Raw genomic sequence first — 20,557 nt, forward strand, 5'->3', positions numbered from 1 at the left:
AATTTATAACCAAGGAGGCAGCAAAAGTTCTTATTCAAGCAGCGTCGTATCAGAAATCTTTTGAATTTGATATAATTAAGTCGGATACTAAGAGATTTGTGGTTAAATGTCGAGGAGCCAAAGATGGGTGCAATTGGTTTGTGCGAGTTGCAATGTTAAAGACGTCAAATATTTGGACGGTTAGAAGTTTCATCAAGCAGCATACATGTTCTGTCGTTACAAGAACACTGCCTGATAGAGAGGTTGGTGATGAAGATGGTACTGAGAATGATGCAACTGGTAATGAAGGTACTGGTGGTGTGCTCACTTTTCACGGAGAGATTGAGATGGGTGAGAATGTCACGGAAAGAGATGAGCATGTGTTTGAAGATACAGAAGTAAGACCAGCAGTTGTCTATCAGCCACGGGATGATGGTACAGGTTTGGTTTTAGGTCAAGAATTTAGAACCAAGGAGGAAGCAAAAGTCCATATTCAGACGGCTTCACATAAGAAATGTTTTGAGTTTGATATAACTAAGTCGGATACTCAGAGATTTGTCGTTAAATGCCGAGGAGCCAAAGACGGGTGCAAGTGGTTTGTGCGAGTTGCAAAGCTAAAGAATACAGATCTTTGGACAGTTAGAAGTTACATCAAGCAGCATACATGTTCTGTTGTTACTACAAGAACACTGCCTGATAGAAGGAAAGGCACATCACAAATCGTTGCATCTGTTTTGGCTCAAGATTATCCTGGTACATTTGACACACCAGTTCCCAAAGTTCTGATCGATTTGGTTCATCGAAAGGTTGGTGTGCATGTTTCATACACCTCAGCATGGAGAGGAAAAAGAGAAGCTGCTAATGAAGTGCGAGGAAGTCCAGAAGAGAGTTTTACTTTATTATACTGTTATATGCACATGCTGGAGCAGACAAATATTGGCACAAGAACTCGTGTGGTAGTGGATGAGGCCAACAAATTTAAGTATCTGTTTTTTGCCCTGGGAGCTAGCATAGAAGGGTTCAGTGCGATGAGGAAAGTCCTCATTGTGGATGGAACACACCTGAAGAATGTTTATGGTGGAGTTCTCCTCGTTGCGACTGCTCAGGATCCTGATCATCACCACTACCCAATTGCGTTTGGTGTAGCAGATGGTGAGAATGATGAAAGCTGGATATGGTTTATGGAACAGTTGAAATCAGTGATATCCGATGTCCCGGGATTGGTATTTCTTTCAGATAGAAACAAAAGCTTGATCAAGTCAGTACGTCTAGTGTTCCCTGAGGCCGAACATGGGTATTGTATATGGCATTTGTCTCAGAATGTTAAAACCCACGTCCATAACAACAAAGATACTTGTGCGTTCAAGTTTAGAGAATGCGCACACGCTTATACGGAGGCTGAGTTCAAGTACCTTTATCATGCTTTTCGCCGGAAGTATCCTAGTGCAGCAGCGTATCTTGACAAAAGTGTTGAAGAGAAGAAGTGGGCTAGATGTTACTTCAGAGGAGATAGGTACAATGTTGACACCACCAATTCAGTAGAATCTTTTAATGGTGTTATTAAGGAAGCGAGAAAGTATACCTTACTATCAATGTTTGATGTTATCATTGCGAAAATGTCTGAATGGTTTAACAACCATAGGAAGGAGGCAGCTGAAATACCATACACACTGAAGCTTGTGCCTATTTTGGAAACCGAAATGTCTAAAAGATGTGTTGATGCGGGGTTTCTTACAATTGACGAATTAAACAGCTTCCATCTTGAGTACAGTGTGCATGGTACTGACGGCAAAGTTTATACTGTTGATATGGCTAGGAATACTTGCAGTTGTGAACAATTTGATAAAGACAAATACCCTTGTGTGCATGGAGTGCATGGAGTGGCTGCTGCCACATTCATGTCTAAGGCAGCGGGAAGGGAACTCCATCTATCAGAGTATTGTTCAAAATACTATTTGGTGGAGCAATGGGCTTTGGCTTATCACAGGACCATATATCATGTTCCTCATATGTCTGATTGGGTTATACCAGAAGATGTTAAAGCAAAGAAAATACTTCCTCCAGATTTTGACAAGAAGAAAGGAAAACCACAACAAACAAGATTTCCATCAGTAGGAGAATCCCGTGAAAGAGGAAAAAGAGGCAGAGGAGGAGCTAGAGGAGCCAGAGGAAGAGGCAGAGGAGAAGGTATGGCATCGTATTTTGAATGTGGGAGTGGTTCAGGTACAACCTAGGTTTTACTAGAGATTACTCGGCTTATTATGTGAAATTTGGATTACTGGGTTTTACTGGTATTATTATGTGCAATTTGGATTACTGGGTTTTACTGGTATTATTATGTGCAATTCGAAACCAATATGTATCACTACGTTATGTGCAATTTAGACTATCTTTATATGATTATTTTCAATTCGTAGGCTACGTATATAATAAATATATAGATTAGACTATTTTTGTTAATTATTTTCAATAGTTTAAGAAAATCTTAACGGTTTCCCAAAAAACTTCTTTAACTTTCATTGTTAGTATGTGAATAGTTAACAATATAGTAAGTAGAAGTTTACAAAATACATATTTCTCGTAAATTGCTTACGTAAATGTCTTCTTTGACTATAATAATAGGGTAAAATCATTGGTTCTACTACCAAACATTCTTTTTGAGATGAATTTACTACAAAAACGTAAAAAATGCCAAAGTATTATTATGTGTATGGTGGTATTACTATTACCTTAAAGATTACCATAGGTATTACTAAGTGTTAAAAATAATATTAAAATATTTATGACGGCTGCACGTTTTAAATGTGAAATGCATTTTTCAATTCGTTTTTTAATAATATATATATATTTTAGTGTTTTACATGTGTTTACTAATTTTTTGTATATCTTTTATAGTGTTTTTTTGGCGTAATAAACCCAGTAAATCTAGTTATCCATCTTACTCATTTTTGGGATTGGTAACACCTGTAAACTTAGTTTCCCAAACCTGTTGCAACACACCAAGATTTAAACATTCAAAAGCATTCTACTACCAAGTTTTAAACATCCAAAATACTTAACATTCTACTACCAAGTTTTAAACATAGATTCCTAATAAATACATAAGCCTAAGGCTTTGTTTTACGCTTCTTCCCCTCCGTGAAAGGAGTCTGCACCCACTGTGATTTCCTCTTAGTCCTGCCACTCTTCTTAGATACAGCAACAGCGGCGTTCTCCTTGCACCTATGCATGATCCAAGGACTCGGTGCTTCCTTGTAAACAACCATGATCAACCTTTGCTTTTCTTCCTCAGTATATTCCTCAACAATTTCCCTAGCCTGTTCCTCGACAACTTCCTCAGCCTGTTCTTCAACAACTTTCACAGCCTCTTCCTCTTTTTTCTCTTCTTCTGCAACTTACTTCCTGCTTTTTCCCTCTGTTTCCCCAGCCTGTTCCTCGACAACTTCTCCAGCCTGTTCTTCAACAACTTTCACAGCCTCTTCCTGTTTTTTCTCTTCTTCTGCAACTTTCTTCCTGTTTTTTCCCTCTGTTTCCACAGCCTCTTCCGCAACAACTTCAACACCTTTTCCAGGTTCTCCCTCCATAGTCCTTGTCACTAGTCTCCTCGCAGCCATTGCCTTAGTCCTACCACGTGGTGGTGTGAGAGTTTCATCGGTTCTATTCGTCTCAACCCGAGGCTCATTGTGAGTATCTTTGGGAGTTTCCTCTGTATGATTCCCACGTGGTGGTGTCGGAGTTCCTTTTTCTATCTCTGCCTCCCGAGCCTCAGATTCCACCTCATCAGTCTCACTTTTCTCCTTATCTTGCTCTCTGGTTTCAGACTCTTTCCCTTCAACTTCTTCTTCTTGATCCTCTTTCCCTTCAACCTCTGCTTGATCATCTTCGCCTTCAGCCTCAGATTCCACCAATTTTTCTTCAACTTTCTCATCATCCTCACTGTTCTCTTTCTCTTCGTCACTGGTTTCAGCCTCTTTCTCTTCACCTTCTTCTTCATCTTGTTTCCCTCCAACCTCTTCTTCTTCCGCTTCAATTTCTTTCCACAGTTTATCAGCTTGTACTCTACATATCTCCTTCAATTGCTTCAACTCATCAGTCTCACTCTCACTCTCACTGTCTTCCTTGTCTTGCTCATCAGCCTCACTATTTTCCTTCTCTTTCTCATCCTCTTGCTGAGCATTGTCATCAGCCTCTTTCTCTTCCCCTTCTTCATCATTTTTTCTCTCAGCCTCTTGCTCAGTATTCTCGATGTTATCGTTCTCTTTCCCAGCCTCTTGCTCAGCATTAGCTTTGTCCTTCTCAGAATTAGCTTTCTCCTTCTCTTCATATGTACCATAGTCCCACTGTCGAAAATCCATGTCTTCACCATGACTCGGCTCCACCTTACTCTCAATAGAAGTTAGCTTGTCTTCCATTTTCTTAGCCCTTCTTTTCAAAATCCGCTGGTTCTTTTCAATATGACTCATCCTTGAGCCTAGAGCCTCTAGCTTTGTCTCCACCGTTACGTGAAGTCCAACAAATCCTTCTCCCATGAACTCCAAAATCCTCTCTTCCAGACCTTGCAACCTCGAATCTAAACCAGAATTAGAGGATGATCCTTCTGCAAACGTCACCTTTTCTTTGTCTTTATTTTTTGGCAACACTCCTCGTGCAGCTTGATCTAACTCATATAGCTCTTTCCACCAAATATTCTTCTGCTTCACATTTAACCAGTAGTTCCAAGTATCACTTGGGCTGCCCTGACGGTCATACTCTCGCTCCTCATCAATGATACGAGCCAGCATAATTTGCTCACCAATAGTTGGAACTAACACACTGTTGATAACCTGAAAATAAAACAATAAGTTAGATCAGTTAAATTTTATGTTCATCTAGCTTCTACTATAACTATATACATGTACCTTTGTGTCTCCAACTGCAGCATATATGTCTTCCAAAGGATAACCCTTAAGACTGGACTTTGTAAACCGGCTCTTGCACATCCTTGGACAGTCTTCACTACAGTCGTCTGAATAGATTCTAAACGTTTTCCCCAAATCCGGAATACACTCAAAAGCCAAAACCTAGTACATCCATTGTCACAGTGTCAGATTTCAATTATATAACAACTAAAAATTTACAAAACTATATGATTTACCTCTAAAGGGATTATGAATCTAGGAAAGGCGCATGCCTCTTTCACTTCACCCTTCAGATTGTTCATCACGTGCTTAATCTCCTTTATTGCATCCTCAAATGTTAGACGACCCCAGGGAAATGATCTGCAAGCATCTAAATCATCAATCATCCTTAATATGAAGAGGTCTAAATGTCCAGAATCCTTCGGCTTTCCTCTGATAACCCGACCAAGAAAAAACAAGACAGTCATCTTCAATCTATCTGGGCACGGTGGCATAGACAACATCTTCTGCTTCACATCGCTGATGGTGATCTTCTTTCTGTCATGGAAGTAATAATCCACAAACTTATAACCCCCCAACTTCTCGTAGTTTGGTGGATAATCACCGCAATGAGGGCATGCTCCCTCATAGAATAGCGGATGGGTACACCATTAACCGCAAACCATGCAACATCATCTTCTGGAGTACAAATGGTGCGCAAGAGTAACATCCACATCCCCTGGAGCTTCAGGTTATCTTCGTCTGGCATGTGGAAGAAATGTTGAAACTGAGGATGGCTTGTGGACCATTCAGCCTCAGGCTTACCCTTAATGAGCTTTACTGTCTTGGTTACAAAGCACTTAGTTTGTATCTTGGAACTCTTGGGGAACTCACTGCTTTTGAAGTAGAACTCAAGGGGTTGCATTGGTTGCATTTCCTGCAATCAAAATACATATATACATGTTAATAATGCTAGTAATACAAGAAGTACTAGTAGTACTACTAATTACTACTCAGCATTTCTCACTAAAAATAACAATGAATAGAAAATATATACCTCTCTTTCGGACCCCTCCCTTTCGGACTCATCTGAGGCTGAGAGCGATTCTACACTCTGTGCTCTCACTGGCTCTCTCACTGGCCTACTCTTCTTACTCTTCTTACTCTTCTTACTGCTCTTGTGAACTCTCGGCTCCGGCCTTTTTGCAATTGAGTCCGGTTTTTGGATTCTAAGAGATTGACGACGCCTTTCATTGGGGACTCCTTTTTGATTTCCCTTCATAACTTCCCTGTACAAGACATTACAACACTCAATGAAACTAAATTCAAACCGCAAAACAACAACACAACATCAACTAAGTTTCCCCAATACAATTTTATTAACAAAAATTAAATACAATTTATCACTCAAATCGGAAACACACAAAAAAAAAACGCATCAGTCTACATACAGATTCGATGTAATATATACCTAAACAATAGATTTACCAAGTTCTTATCCAATTTCAAAGCCAATATCTAAACATAAGACACATTCAAAGTTTTCCCCAAATTTGTTTTCAAATCTACATACAAATTCGACCAAATAACTACCAAATAAAGGGAAACTAATCACTTACCACAAGGAACGAAGATGGAGCTTCGATTTCGACAATTTCGACAAAGAAAGAAGAAGAAATGAAGCGGTCTCGACTTTAGGGTTTCAGACAAGAGAGACAAAGAGATAGTTGAGACACAAACGAACAAGGAAGAACGAAGATGGATTTTCGAATTAGATGGAGAATGAACAAGGAAGAACGAAGATGGATACTCTAGGGTTTCAATCTCCGATTTCGCAATAGAGAGTGTCGCAAGGGGAAGGTTGGGGGAGAGACAGACCCGATGATTGAAAATTTTGGAGAAGAGAATGTTGAGTAATTCAAAACGACATCGTTTTGGTTTAGATGGATCGGGTTTTAGGGTTTTTATTGTATGGATCGGATCTTTCTGGTTGGATCTTGTAAATAACTCAATTATTTTAGGGCAATCCGTCTTTAGTCACGTTTTCTATTTAAAAAAAAATGAAAAAAAAATTATATTATAATAAAGAGATAAATGGGGATTTTTTTGGAGGGTAGAGGGCATATGGAGTTAAGCTCCCATGTTCACAGAGAGATCTATCTATCCACGGATCGCGTGCTCCTCACTCGCCACATGTAAGGTTACGTTCGACGTGCGACGTCATAGGAAGGAATCTTTGGCGCGTTATAAAAGAATTGCGGCGGAGTATTTCGTTACGTCTCCATTATTTTCGAGAGAGGAGCGAGCGAATCTCGGCGCGATGGCTGCGAACGGTGATGATGCATCTCTCCCTCTAATAAAACCTCCACCGTCTGCAGCGACGGGAGATAGAACATCGGCTATTCAGACGCTCGGGAACATTATCGTCTCCATCGTCGGTACAGGCGTCCTTGGACTCCCTTACGCGTTCCGCATCGCAGGATGGTTTGCTGGATCACTTGGTGTCATTATCGTTGGATTCGCTACCTATTACTGCATGCTCCTTCTCGTTAGTTCCCCTCTCTTTTAACCTCCTGACTTGAAAATGAAACTGGATTTGGTTTCTCTATGGCATTCGGATCGGATCAATTTCCTAGATTTTATTCGGGTTTTGTATATGTTTGGATCGAGTTTGGTTAATAATATTTTGAATTCAGGTAGATTTTATTCCGAATTCATTTTGGTTTTGATTAATAATACTTCAAACTCGAAGATTTTCAATATCATATCAAAACAAAAAATGAAATTAAGTATTTGTGTTATTTGTTTAGGTTTTGAATATTTATTTAGGATATTAATTCAGATATTCAAATTAAGTATTTTTTTCTGGATATTTGTTCGAGTTCAGATAGATTGGATTTGGATAGATCCAGATATAGATCCAGGTTTTTCGGTTTAGGTTCGGTTTAGATACAGATCCTAGTCTCTATGGAATTATCTAACAATTCCGAGAAGATTTGACTCCTATGTGCAAATGTCAAAGTGTTCGTTAATCTCTAGGAATCTCAATGTTTATACACTGTGAATTGTTTTTGATATATTTTTTTTTTGCAGATTCAATGCAGAGATAAGCTAGAATCGGAAGAAGGACAAGAAGAATCCAAAACATACGGTGACTTAGGATTCAAATGCATGGGAACAAAAGGTCGTTACCTAACCGAGTTCCTCATCTTCACCGCTCAATGCGGTGGATCAGTAGCCTATCTAGTCTTCATAGGCACGAACATGTCATCCATCTTCACATCATACGGTTTAAGCATGGTCTCTTTCATCTTGATCCTAGTCCCAATCGAGGTCGCGTTGTCATGGATCACTTCTCTATCGGCTCTCTCGCCTTTCAGCATCTTTGCCGATATATGCAACATCATAGCCATGTGTTTCGTCGTGAAAGAAAACGTGGAGATGGTGATCGAAGGAGACTTCTCGTTTGGTGACAGAACGGCTGTTTCGTCTACTATTGGAGGGTTGCCGTTTGCTGGAGGTGTTGCTGTGTTTTGTTTCGAGGGCTTTGCGATGACGTTGGCTCTTGAGAATTCTATGAAGGATAGAGAAGCTTTCCCTAAGCTTTTGGCTAAAGTGCTTGCTGGGATTACGTTTGTTTATGTGTTGTTTGGGTTCTGTGGTTATATGGCTTATGGAGATGAAACAAAGGATATTATCACACTCAACCTCCCAAAGAATTGGTCTGCCATTGCCGTACAGGTAATAACTATGCCATTGCCAATGTTTTAATGTCTATATAAACTTAAATGTTTCTCAAATCCAAAGCCGGTCCTGAGATTTTGAGACAATTTATTAAAAACTTTTAATAAACATTTTTGTATGTATATTAACTCTAAAAAATTTAGAGGTCCAAAGTTAGTGTTTCATGACTGGCTCTGATTTTATAATTATGATTTTAGATTCATATGCATGACATTATCTTTTAATGTTGATGTTTCTTGACCATTGTTAGCTTATATGTATCTTTTTTTTCTTGTATACTTTGGTTTGAACAGATTGGCTTATGTGTGGGATTGACGTTTACGTTCCCGATCATGGTACATCCGCTTAACGAGATCATAGAGCAGAAACTGAAAAGGGTAGATTGGCTTCAAAAGCATAATCATAACTACAGCAACGAAACAAGTTCGGTCTCTAACTATGTAATCTTCACCACGAGGACGCTTTTGGTGGTAGGACTGGCAGCAATAGCGTCACTAGTACCGGGATTTGGTACATTTGCATCTCTGGTTGGAAGTACTCTGTGTGCACTCATATCATTTGTGTTGCCGGCTTCTTATCACCTCACGCTGCTCGGTCCATCGCTAAGTCTATGGAGCAAATCAGTTGATGTGTTCATCGTAATTTGCGGGTTGCTCTTTGCTGTTTATGGTACATACAACACAATCGTTGGAGTGTAACAAGGGAGTCTGTGTAAAACGAACACGGCAGCAGAAAGTTGGTCAAGAATCTCAGACCAAAGAACAAGGATGTATAGGTTTTACATGAATCCGAAATCGAAAGATACTGGATTGAGAAAATCCAAATTGTTGTATGATAATGACAGCTTTAAATTTCGCAAATGCAGCTTGGTCCTGTTTAAATGTGGAAACATGTTAAACAGAGTAAAGTCTGAAAATGCTAAAAAAAGAAACAGCGTGAAAAATTAAATACGCGCCAGGTAGGGGTCGAACCTACGGCCTTCTGCTTAGGAAACAGACGCTCTATCCACTGAGCTACAGGCGCAACTTGTTGGCAATAAGACTGAAATCTTAGTATTCTATATTTACTCTCCCTTTAACCTTTCATCTTTCTCACTCTCGTTTATGGTTTTCTATGTTTCTTCCCACCTCGCTTAACACTGTGTCTTAAACGAACGTAATCCATTCTACACTAAGAACTTTATATATGGCATGTGCATGATTCACCGAACTATCTAGTATATACAAAGAGATAATATAAATACATGATTCTAATACAGGCTTTTAATTGTTGTGTTTACTCTTCCTCAAAATAAAAAGGCCTGGAACGTATTAGAATCCCGAATTTAAAGAGACACAAGAGGAAGTAATAACAGCAAAAATCAGCATGAAAAGCATAGACTAAAATATTTTGAATCATAGAAAAAGCTGTTCCTGAAAATACAGATCCTATTTTGAGAACCAAAAAAAGCCAACGCCCTCCCAAATCCAAGAAAGGGGCTTCTTCTGTCATAAAAATGAGAATGTTTGCAGAGAAGAACCGAGGGTCGGTAAAAAATAGTCTCAGACAATAGCATATTAACACCAAAAAGAGTAGTAGTGTTTGGAAGCCAAAATAGACCACAGTTACTACCATCAGGGCCTAAATAAAACCATTCTCCTGGCAGATATGTTTCATTTGTGGTTATCATGAAAAACTAATTCGAGTCTCTACATCCTAAAATCCTCACACCAAAACCACCCTTTAAAATATTCCTCCATGGATGGCCACCACGTCTCCTCTCTTGCTCCTCCTAATTATATATTTTCACCGGCTTCTCATATGCGTGCCGGTTCTACAACAAGAGCGTTCAAACATATTATTAGCAAAGTCTACATAGAATGAGAAAGTGCTTAGAGAGAGAAATAGACAGAGATAGCTTCTTACATGATAAGCCCTTTTAGGAGCATTATCAACGTGCTCCAACCCAAGATACTGCTCCCACGCACCATATACATCCTTTCTCTGTTTTCCAAACATTTCAGTTTTCAAAAAGTAAAGAGAGGGTTATAAATCTCGGTTTTTTTTTTCTTTTTTCTGAGAACTAAAGGATAAGAAGTCGCTTTTTTTACCTGAAAGCGATTGTAAACAACATCTGTGTCCTGCAAGTAGTCGGGGCGTCCCGTTGAGAAAAAAGCAAACTTCCACTGGATAACATCGGCGAAAAAAAACCATTAATAACAACCACCTTGTTAACATCTCAGTAGGCTATTATCAAATCAGACAAAGACGTGCATACCTTGGCAAAGTCCTCATCAGGTACATGAAGTTTCTTTTGGATGCGGGTCTTGATTTCTTCCAAAGTTTCACCTTCGTGGATCACCAAAACGAAGGGGTCCCCGAAATTATGAACTTGCTGCAAAAGAAACAATGGTTAAGAAAAAAGTAATGGACACCTCAAGTAACTTTTTTTATAAGAAATTTAAGCTTCATAGGGACTACCACCTGATTTTGTCCAGACTCTTTAGTAAAATGGTACACATGGATTAACCGAGCATTGGGACCAATATTCTTCTCTTCCTCAGGTATCTGAGATTTCACAAGATAGAAAAAGAAGAAAGTTAGCATCTTTGAAATCATTAACCAGCGTACAGAACTGCAACTATCTTATGCAGTATATAGCTCAAACACAACTATTCCTCTCAAGCATTCAATTAGCCTATACATCTCTAGGTACAATGTGGTGTGCGCTCTTCTAAAGCCATCCATGTGATCTATACATCGCCAATTGCAAAGAAATTGTCTCCTTCAATTTACAAATATACTTCAACCATAGCAAGATCACATCATTGTAATTTTGTCAACTCTGACCTTATAGAAAGAATATAGGCAAAAAGTTCATAGAAACAAGGGGGATAAATCCAAAAACAAAAAGCCACAAGGAAAATACATCTAGACAATGACAGAACTAGAGACAAAGAAGGCGAGGCCTGGTAATTTACCTCCTCTGCTAGTAAAGTCCAGTAATGGTCATTGATACTCTCAATTCTTTCGGTAGATACAAAGGTCTGCAAACGTTGCCAAGCAGGTTGGATCAAATTTGGTACAGTCTACAAGCCATCATATTAAAAAGGTAAAAAAGATAATAGCAATGTCAAAGACAAAAATTAAGCTTGTTACCTTGTAGATTTTGTGGGAAAACACCTCAAGCAACCTCAATTCTGCATCTTGATGTGAAAGCTCCACCTGAAGCACAAGTACATATTTTATTTAAACCCAAAAAACATTAACCGTCACGAAGAGAAAAAGGCTTTAATGTGGCTGCTACGTAGATATGCATGCAGCATTAAAACAACAAGATTGCAAGTAGATAGAACCACCTTTGTTTTAAGCTCGTTAATAACATCTCCCACAGTACTCTGCTTAGGCAGTCTGATAGTGTGAATTATCACCTGCAAATTTAATTGCTATAAGGCTTGAAAGATAATTACAAGAATTGAAGAGAGCTAAGTTGCACAAATCTAAGTTCAACACGTACTTCGTCCTTTGAAGCATGATGAAAAGCTACATTTAGAATCTTAAGACCTTGCAATTCTGGTAGAGGAATGTCCAAAACTTCGTAATACAAAATGTCAGACGTCTGAAAAAACGGAAAGCAACTTATATAAGCAAATCTGCATTGGCATAGAAATTAAAATATATAACCTTCACTCAAACCTACGTCAATCACCTGATTATAGTGAGCTAACATGTCTGATAGATGGTCAACTCCACGGTATTTAATAGGCTGAGGCTTGGGTTGCTGGGAGTAGCAATTGTGAGGAGTAAGCCTAATTTTCGATGAATCATCAAGGCCAATCTTCTCAGCCAATCTATCCACAACATCGTCATATGAGTGCAACTTTGACCTGAAAGTAGAAGCATTATGAATTCCAAAACTAGATACAGGATTTAATGTTGTCCATAGAGGTACTTACAACTCCATAGTAAACTGATCATCTTTTGGTTTTTCCAGAGTACGAAAACGCACCACCTGCGCGGATTAACAAACCACATTAATAAATGCTTGAAATTTTTCAACTGTTCACCAGAAAAAATAGTACTTTGTATCATACTTTTCACTTTAAGTTGCCATGATAAATTAATAAATGCTTATTCCGCAACTTGATCATACCTCTCGATTCTGTACATACTCCAAAAACGATGGCACATCCGGGTATGGACATTCATTCTCCTGGATAGAAAGAGCTTTCTGATAGCAAATGATATCACCATCTTCAATCTGAACGCAAGAAGCCCGTTTCAGAAGAAGAGACACCAAGCCATGAATAATTGCAGTTAATACAATGAGAGAAACATTACTTGAGATAGTTTAAAAGACGTATTCTTATCCAGATGTTCGCACATTACACAAGGTTGAAACTTTATTTCCTGAAATGGGCACGACAAGTAATCCAATGGAACGTTTAATGCCATAACTATGTGAAAAGATAGAATTAAATGGCACCAGCACTTACCTCAAAAAGTTCTATTTCCTCATCAGGAGCAAAGCCAGCCATTTGAATCAATTCCCCTATTATATCCATGGGCTTACTGGAGTTTTTCACCATGAGCCTGCCAACATATCTGCACCATATCGACAAATTTTGTAACAATAATGAAAGATACAGATTCCAGTGAATATAAAACATTTAAAAGAAGAAAGGAGCAAGGGTGACAGATATTTCATTCAAGAGGAAAACGAAAGATAGAGACAGTACTTTAAGAGTAAAGATTATAGCAGCAGTATACCACCTTTATTTGAACAGATGTCAAAGTAGAAATGGGTGGATGCTAGAATTACCTTAGTACTCCATTCTCAGGGTCATAGAGCTTAAAGAAAAGAAGAATATCTTCAAATGACTTGGCTGGGGGAGGAATAGGACGCTCATCCTATATATTTTAATAATTAGCAAAACTATTTGCTTTTTTCGTTGACAAATTGGTTTCAGAATTTCATTCAAGAAATTGGACTCAACAATTAAACAAGGCAACAAGGAAGTATTACCGGTCCACGCACAATTTCCAGAAACAGCTTTAGCTCAGCATTGTTTGCCTTGTTTGATGCCTCTCTTATATGTCCAACCTGCAATAAGATATTCCGAATTATATATTTTAAAGCAAAGACACTATTATAAAGTAACAAAACTGGCTTAAACAGATATACAGTTATTGGGAAGGGGTTTTGTCTTAGTCCACTATAATGAGTGTGAAACTAGTAATACATAGCCCAGCTTGCGAGAAGCAAGGCAGTTTATGATGAGACCCAAAAATGCTCCACACCTAGTACAAGAATAATCCCAACTAGAAATATGTCTTAACGCAGATAATTATACAGAGATAAATCTGTGATGGTTTTAAGGTGGTGTATATCAAAAATGTCTAGTAGATAAATGATCCCAAATGAAAGAGACAACCTATATGCATGAAAAGGATTATTTATATAAAGATGGATAACTACCATCTGTAATTCTTCATGGGATAACAAGGGGCGGTTGGGACGATAAGTATGGTTTTGCCGCTTTGCCCAAATCCAGAACCGCTGCAGCTCAACAGGGACACCAAATTCTTTGGCCACCTCTTCCTACATGAGGATAAATTTTACAGATTGTTATAGCTAAAGTATACAAGAACCTAGATAACTAGCAACACCTGGAAAGTTCCCATCAAAGACAGCATCTTATAAGAAAACTTATACAAACCAGACTCCGAAGAGCATAATTTTTCTCACCAAAATCATGATCATATTCATCTGTTCCAAGATAGATTTATTTTACCAGAAAGAAATTTACTCACAAACCAATTTCCTGCTGAAGATTAGGAAGATAGAGGTATCTACCTTAAAAAGCAGAAAGGGGGTCTGTTTCTCGATTCGAAAACTCTTGACTTTTTCATGATCAACAAGATCAAAGTACATATTCTTTCCAATTTGCTCTGTGATGTCTTCATCTCTTGCGACCTTCATAAAAGTATAAATTGCATTAGTAACATCAGTATCAATCTATACAAGAACTAGATGAGATAAGAACAAATTTTGAGATCCAGTTTAAGAAAAGCAGAAAACCTTGACTGTCGTGAAAAGGTGAGCTTCAGCCTTGTATTTTCTTTTATCTTCTTTCTCTTCTTGTTCTTTTTTCAGCCTCACCTGTCAGAACATGTTAAACTCAATTCATTTAGGCAAAACCAAGACAGATAAACACAGGAAAAAGCGTTAACTGAATTTCTTACCCGTAAATGTTCGGCGACGTCTTTTTCATCAACGTTGCATATTATTTTATCCTTGTCGCTTTCCCGGATATAAACAAGCATGTATGCGTTCGAGTACTTTGTGAATTTAAAAGGTGGATTGTTGAAACCAGGATTATTCTGTGGTAACTGCAGAGACGCCAAATTTGAGAGTGCATGAAGTGAGAAAAAATATGACTTGTAAGGCAAACATATAAAACCTAGAACGACAACCCTACCTCTTCTTCGCCACCATATTGCTCTTCCAGTACCCTATTCACATCTTCCTTTGTCACCCGTTCATCATCAAATTTATACCTGAAAGAAATAGAAGTTTAGGACGGATAAAAAATGTTAAAAAGTGCCATCTGAACACATACCAGAAACCGCAAAAAAAATACACCAATTATTTATTTCAATGAATAAACTGGGAGAAAAAAGGCACACGGAGAAACTATAAAGATCTCCTATACAGTGAATCTCAAGTATGAAACCAATATATATACCAGTTTAGTGATGAGGGTAAAAGATTCAAAAGAAATCCAATTAAATATCTAGTATCACACAATACATAACTTCAACCATGCTAGCCTAGATGAACAAACTAGTTTTCAATAGAACTAGTTCAAGGGTTACAATATACAAAACTTAATTTATCATTAAAAGGAGTAAGAGACGGGGAGGTGGAGAATATAGAAGGATACATACCACTGGTCTGAGAGTGTTGGTCTGATATAAGCATAATAGTGCCCTCCATTAACTCCACCACTATGAACTAGGACACTGCATAGAAATCAGCAAGCACATCAGGCAACACAAAAAAAAATACTAAAACGTAATTCATGATATCTTTCACTTTCATTAAAGGAAAATTAACTGTCCATATTAAGGGAAGCTACGCTACAGCAACCCGATTCCCTGAGGAGGAACCAAGCAGAGAATCAAAAGAACTTGATACTTGAAGAGAACATCCTACTACAATTATGAATAGTCCTGTTTGAATCTACTGTAACAAGTTACAAAAGGAAAGATACAACGGAAATATATACCTATGGAGTGTATAGAGGTTACGGACACTCTTGTCAGCATCAGGGGATAAATATTTTCCATTCTCTCGGTCGAGATCCAGTTGAAGAGGAAACTCGTATCGATCATTTATCTATAAAATAATGGTACGTCAGCACTCACAGACAGATATAAGTGCAAACCTAAAATTAAGTCAGCGCAGTCAGCACGTAGTGCTGACTTTGTTGGCTCAGAGGAACTTCAAATACTAACCTTCACCATTATGTCTCGCATAAAATCATATTCAAACCTCTTGAGCTGAAGTTGAAGTACGGGTGGAAAGTCCATAAACAGAACACCTTTTTTTGCATCCTGACAACATAAAATTATTCAAATAAAACATTATAGCTTTTAGACGCATTACAAAGCCTATACCATATGATATACAGTCAGCTAGAAAGAAAAGAAGGGTACCCAAATAATGAATTTGACAATTCCTAAATATTCCCCAGTACCAAATTATGAAAAGGAACGAAAGAACACAGCTTGACAACATAAACATGAAAAGAAACAAGACAGCCGACCTGCAAATCATGTCCTTCTGCATGGTATTTGTTGTCTCCTTCAAGGCGTTCAACTTCAACATACTTGTCAAAAGAAGCATATACATCTTTGCAGCCTTTAACATCAAGCTGGAGGTCTGCCAACAGAAAATTACACGGATGTAAAGTTATCTCGATAAAGCATATTAGCTTCTGATAAAATAAGAAGCCAGACGCCATGAGATAGGGTGATGTTCAAAACTACATACCATAGAATGATTCTTTCCGAGTGGATTTGTAATCTACATTAATGCACTCAATGTAATTCATTTGGTGACCCTCAAATAACTTCTGTATTGTTCCCTCCACAACAGTTCCCTTAAAAGAGCAAAAAAAAATTTTAACACAGATCAGTAAGTGAGAATGGAAAAAAAGCCACGCATAAGAGGGCATACCTTCATTTTGTCCTCGAGCTTTTCACAGAGAACTCGGTTGAGTTCTTGAACATCATGTTGCATGAACGAATCATATGTATCCCAGCCAAACGACTTTGTCAGCTCCTTTGTCGCTACACTGGTGTCATTATACTGAAGTTTGTAAAACAAACTCTGGAGCGCCAATGGGATGCTCGCCGTAGGTGCATCATTCTCAGTTGTTGGCATATGGTAAACAGCCTACAGGAACAGAGCAGTATTGAGATGTCTTATCTCGAATTTGGTGGAATCCTGATGTAGCAAATTGAAAAGAATAAAAAAAAGACATGTGTCCCACCTTTCTGAAGTAGGGTATGTGGTACAAGGTCTCCAGGAGAGAATTCATGTAACAGGTAGCACCTTGGTTCTTAAGTCCAACAAAACCCGTCTCTTTTTTTGAGTCATATGCCCAGTAATCAAGAACCTTCCGCACAGAAACTTCAGCTTCAATCAGAACAGTATCATTAACCAAATATCCACGAGTGGGATCGTAGAGCTCGCCGAGAGGCATGAATGATGTAAACCCCCAATCGCTTTCTCTTGCATTGAATTGATGTTGGGTCTCTGCAGCCATACAAAAAGAAGAATAACCATGAAGACTGCATCTACTTATTAAAACAGTAGGTTGACACAAAAAAGAAAAGTAGCAGCGTCACTAGCTGTTGATAAATTTCAAAAGTACATGATCCACATTAATCACGCTTAGTTAAGTTTTCAAGTAACGCATGGTCAATGCTTAAGAAAGCAGTAGCTCGACTCAGTCACGAGGTCCATAAACTCTTCTACAAACCCAAACTTGGAGAAATACAAACTTTCCCACTATTATACGCATGCATTCAGAGTGTGTACATGGATAAGATACCTTTTCTCACGGAATATCTGTTGTTGATTTGATTCACTACAGTCAGGCCGAAATGTGAATACCTACACCACCCGTATGGCAAACTCGCAGCGTCAGCAACATCCAAGTACATGGCCAAATGGTCCACATTGTTTCCTTTCGGAAAAATCAATACTCGCCTGCAAGATATAAAAAGAATCAGCTCACTCAATGTCAACAAAATATATACAAAATCACAAAATCAATTGCAAAACTGCATCGAGAAAGTGTATATGCAACTACCATTTATAACCTCCAGCAACAAAAACATCAGAGTAGTGCTTCCTGGTGTTCAGCCTCGTGAAACCTGGGATAAGCCACGTGAACTTCACAGAGGGAGGTTCCTCCGCTGGCGGATTCTCCACAGCAGCAGCAGCCTCGAGTTGAGCAACTGCAAATACATCAACAACAAACAATAATTTGAAAAAAACCCTAGCAAACAGTGACACTATAGCATCTCCACCATTCAATCATAGCGAAAACAAAAACAAGACGAGAATACAATAAGCGAATCGAATATTCAACCAAACCTTCCATGGGCTGAGGTCCCTCGACTACATCAGAATGCGGAACCAGCATCTCCACGTCCTCTTGCTGCTGTAAACAAGGAAAAACAAAAAAAAAATCAGAGTTCTGACTAATAGAAACCCTAATTTCACGACTCCGTGATCGGAACGTCGAAACAGAAACCGCAGTCACTCAATACACGTAATCAACACTATCTACTCGACATTCTACACTTAACAAAGGAAGCAAAACCCTAACGGATCAGCGAAACACAAGCAGGCTCAGGTGAAATCAACGAAGAAACCGACGAACGCGACGATTAAAAACTGATACAAACGAAGTATAAGGTTAATCGGATATTACATCGAGCGGCGGCGGGGTTATCATAGTCATGTCGAAGAGTGAAAAGAGAGAGCGGCAAACAGAGGAGGGAGGAGGAGGAGAAGAAGCGAAGGAAGACAAATAGAAAACTTGCAGAGTAGATCAATCGATCCTTCTCGCTTTTTGGAGGGACGATTACGATATTTTCGCGAAGTTGAGGGTTTGTATGGTAAAATCTCGTCGGGTTCGGATTATATAGGTTCTCCTGAGGGGTTCTTCAGTGAAAAACTGAAACGTGACAGGCTAATGAGAATGCGACAGGTGTTTAATATGCTGAGACCGAATTGGAAGTCTCCACGTGGCTTGACTGTCACTATGACCGTGACGGTGTGGGAGATCTTTGTATTGATTATCATTATGGGGAGAATAAGGTAAATAGAAATAAATCTTTCATATATATCAGGAAACACGCATAAAATTTAATACTTAAGATTTTCTATAGATTTCTGTCATCTAAATCATGAATAATCTACTCAAAATAATCAAATACTGTAAAACAGCATCCACCTTCATTTATAAGTTTTGTACTTGTTTACAAAAATCTCCGATATATTAATTATGGAACATTGATTAAATGACAACTTTGAATAGCATACTTACGTGTCAAGGTAAAAGAGTTCATCAGCCTCTTTTTAATTCGACTAACTTTATTAGGATTATTAAAAGAATGACGTTAAATGGACCACTTAATACCTAATTATATATCATGAAACTGGAATAAAAAATAATAATTATTCAACTTTTTTCCTTCAATGTTTGGTCAATTAATGTATTAAAAAGAAAAAAAAACATTATTATTTTTATGGAAAGAAAGATTGGAAAAAAGATGAGGTCGTAGGGATTCCAGCAAATTGCATACATGTTTGTATACATATAATCTTACATAATAGCTTGAGCAAAATTTGGTTGCATAACCCTATTTCCTTTTTTTCTTTGTTTTGCCGATAAAATGATTTCGATTACCTCTATTAAAGATCTGAAAGAAAAAGTTATGTTTTTAGCTCAGTCCATTTGAATTTTTTGGCTTAACATAATTTTGATACCCTTAATTATGATGAGGTAAACAAAAATGTAAACTCAATTTTAAAACAAATACCACCTCAAACTACTAAAATAAAAACAATAAAAACAAATATTTAATATTTAGTGTCATGTCTATGTTTTATTAAATTTGAAACATGCTATTATACACAGAGAAAAAAATTGCAAATACATAATTGATTTTAAATTGCAAACATGTCATTATTTTAAGTATTTCACTCCACGTAAGGCGCATATAATTATGTAGTATGAACTTTACTCATCAAAATAATATTTATCAGAACAATAAAATAGTTTCCCTTGTTTGAGATTATTATATTTACATATATTTGACTAGATAATTTTATTTTTGATTAATCATCTTTAGTTTGTATGAAAGAAAGATTTAATAACCGACTGTCGACTGTTATATCTAATTCAGAATAAACTATTGACTTCATTCACTGTTATATCTAATTCTAAATAAACTATTGACTCATTCGGTCAAAGAAAAAATGGTGTTTATAGGACAAAGAGAGTTTTATTGCAGCAGAATATTATATACCAAAAATATGATTGGTGCCATAAATATTCCAGAAGTATATTATTTAGAATATAAAATGATTTAGGCAATGTATTATATGAAAATTTTGCATATTACGAAATGGTGTTTGCAACAAATTGATATTAACCGATAAAAAAGTGTGTATACCAATAAAGTCTTCATATATATAGAAAATTTTCTATGTGGTAAAGATTTTTCATTTGATATCTAACTTCTTCTAAAGAAAAAAATACAATGACCTACAAATTTGTATACTACTTAAATTTTTGTTGTGAAGAAATGCGAATAAAACTTAGAAAAGTAAAACATATTAAAGTAAATATCTGTTTATAAAGTTTACATATTATTATGTGAATGAATAT

General features: G+C 37.6%; 2 protein-coding genes and 1 non-coding gene across 4 annotated transcripts; 1 reads left to right on the plus strand and 2 right to left on the minus strand.

Annotated features, from left to right (window-relative positions):
• The first annotated feature begins 6,966 nt into the window (after nucleotides 1–6,966).
• On the plus strand, nucleotides 6,967–9,481 carry LOC106401499 (amino acid transporter ANT1). Its single transcript, XM_013842030.3, has 3 exons — nucleotides 6,967–7,404; nucleotides 7,950–8,597; nucleotides 8,894–9,481. The coding sequence occupies exons 1-3, from the start codon at nucleotides 6,997–6,999 to the stop codon at nucleotides 9,296–9,298; spliced, it is 1,461 nt and encodes a 486-aa protein (XP_013697484.3). The 5' UTR covers nucleotides 6,967–6,996; the 3' UTR covers nucleotides 9,299–9,481.
• Nucleotides 9,482–9,550: 69 nt separating this feature from the next.
• Nucleotides 9,551–9,623, minus strand: TRNAR-CCU. Its single transcript has one exon. It is a non-coding gene; the product is annotated as a tRNA-Arg (tRNA).
• A 352-nt stretch (nucleotides 9,624–9,975) lies between these two features.
• LOC106401244 (ubiquitin C-terminal hydrolase 13) lies at nucleotides 9,976–18,803 on the minus strand. Of its 2 annotated transcripts, none has more exons than XM_013841716.3 (32): nucleotides 18,593–18,803; nucleotides 18,253–18,319; nucleotides 17,966–18,113; nucleotides 17,705–17,862; nucleotides 17,141–17,406; nucleotides 16,825–17,043; nucleotides 16,639–16,747; nucleotides 16,412–16,527; nucleotides 16,101–16,199; nucleotides 15,872–15,981; nucleotides 15,531–15,605; nucleotides 15,062–15,140; nucleotides 14,826–14,972; nucleotides 14,662–14,742; nucleotides 14,437–14,556; nucleotides 14,059–14,181; nucleotides 13,606–13,683; nucleotides 13,402–13,490; nucleotides 13,076–13,184; nucleotides 12,921–12,989; nucleotides 12,733–12,840; nucleotides 12,536–12,591; nucleotides 12,289–12,466; nucleotides 12,097–12,198; nucleotides 11,939–12,010; nucleotides 11,739–11,804; nucleotides 11,561–11,626; nucleotides 11,064–11,147; nucleotides 10,858–10,974; nucleotides 10,691–10,765; nucleotides 10,506–10,583; nucleotides 9,976–10,413 (listed from the first exon to the last, which is right to left on the minus strand). In XM_013841716.3, the coding sequence occupies exons 1-32, from the start codon at nucleotides 18,620–18,622 to the stop codon at nucleotides 10,372–10,374; spliced, it is 3,336 nt and encodes a 1,111-aa protein (XP_013697170.1). In that variant the 5' UTR covers nucleotides 18,623–18,803; the 3' UTR covers nucleotides 9,976–10,371. The 2 variants fall into 2 exon arrangements, with proteins under 2 accessions (XP_013697170.1, XP_013697171.1); XM_013841717.3 differs by having other exon boundaries at nucleotides 18,253–18,316; nucleotides 18,593–18,777.
• Between the last annotated feature and the right edge of the window lie 1,754 nt (nucleotides 18,804–20,557).

Source organism: Brassica napus, chromosome C3 (genome assembly GCF_020379485.1).
Source record: "Brassica napus cultivar Da-Ae chromosome C3, Da-Ae, whole genome shotgun sequence".
Lineage (NCBI taxonomy): Eukaryota > Viridiplantae > Streptophyta > Magnoliopsida > Brassicales > Brassicaceae > Brassica > Brassica napus.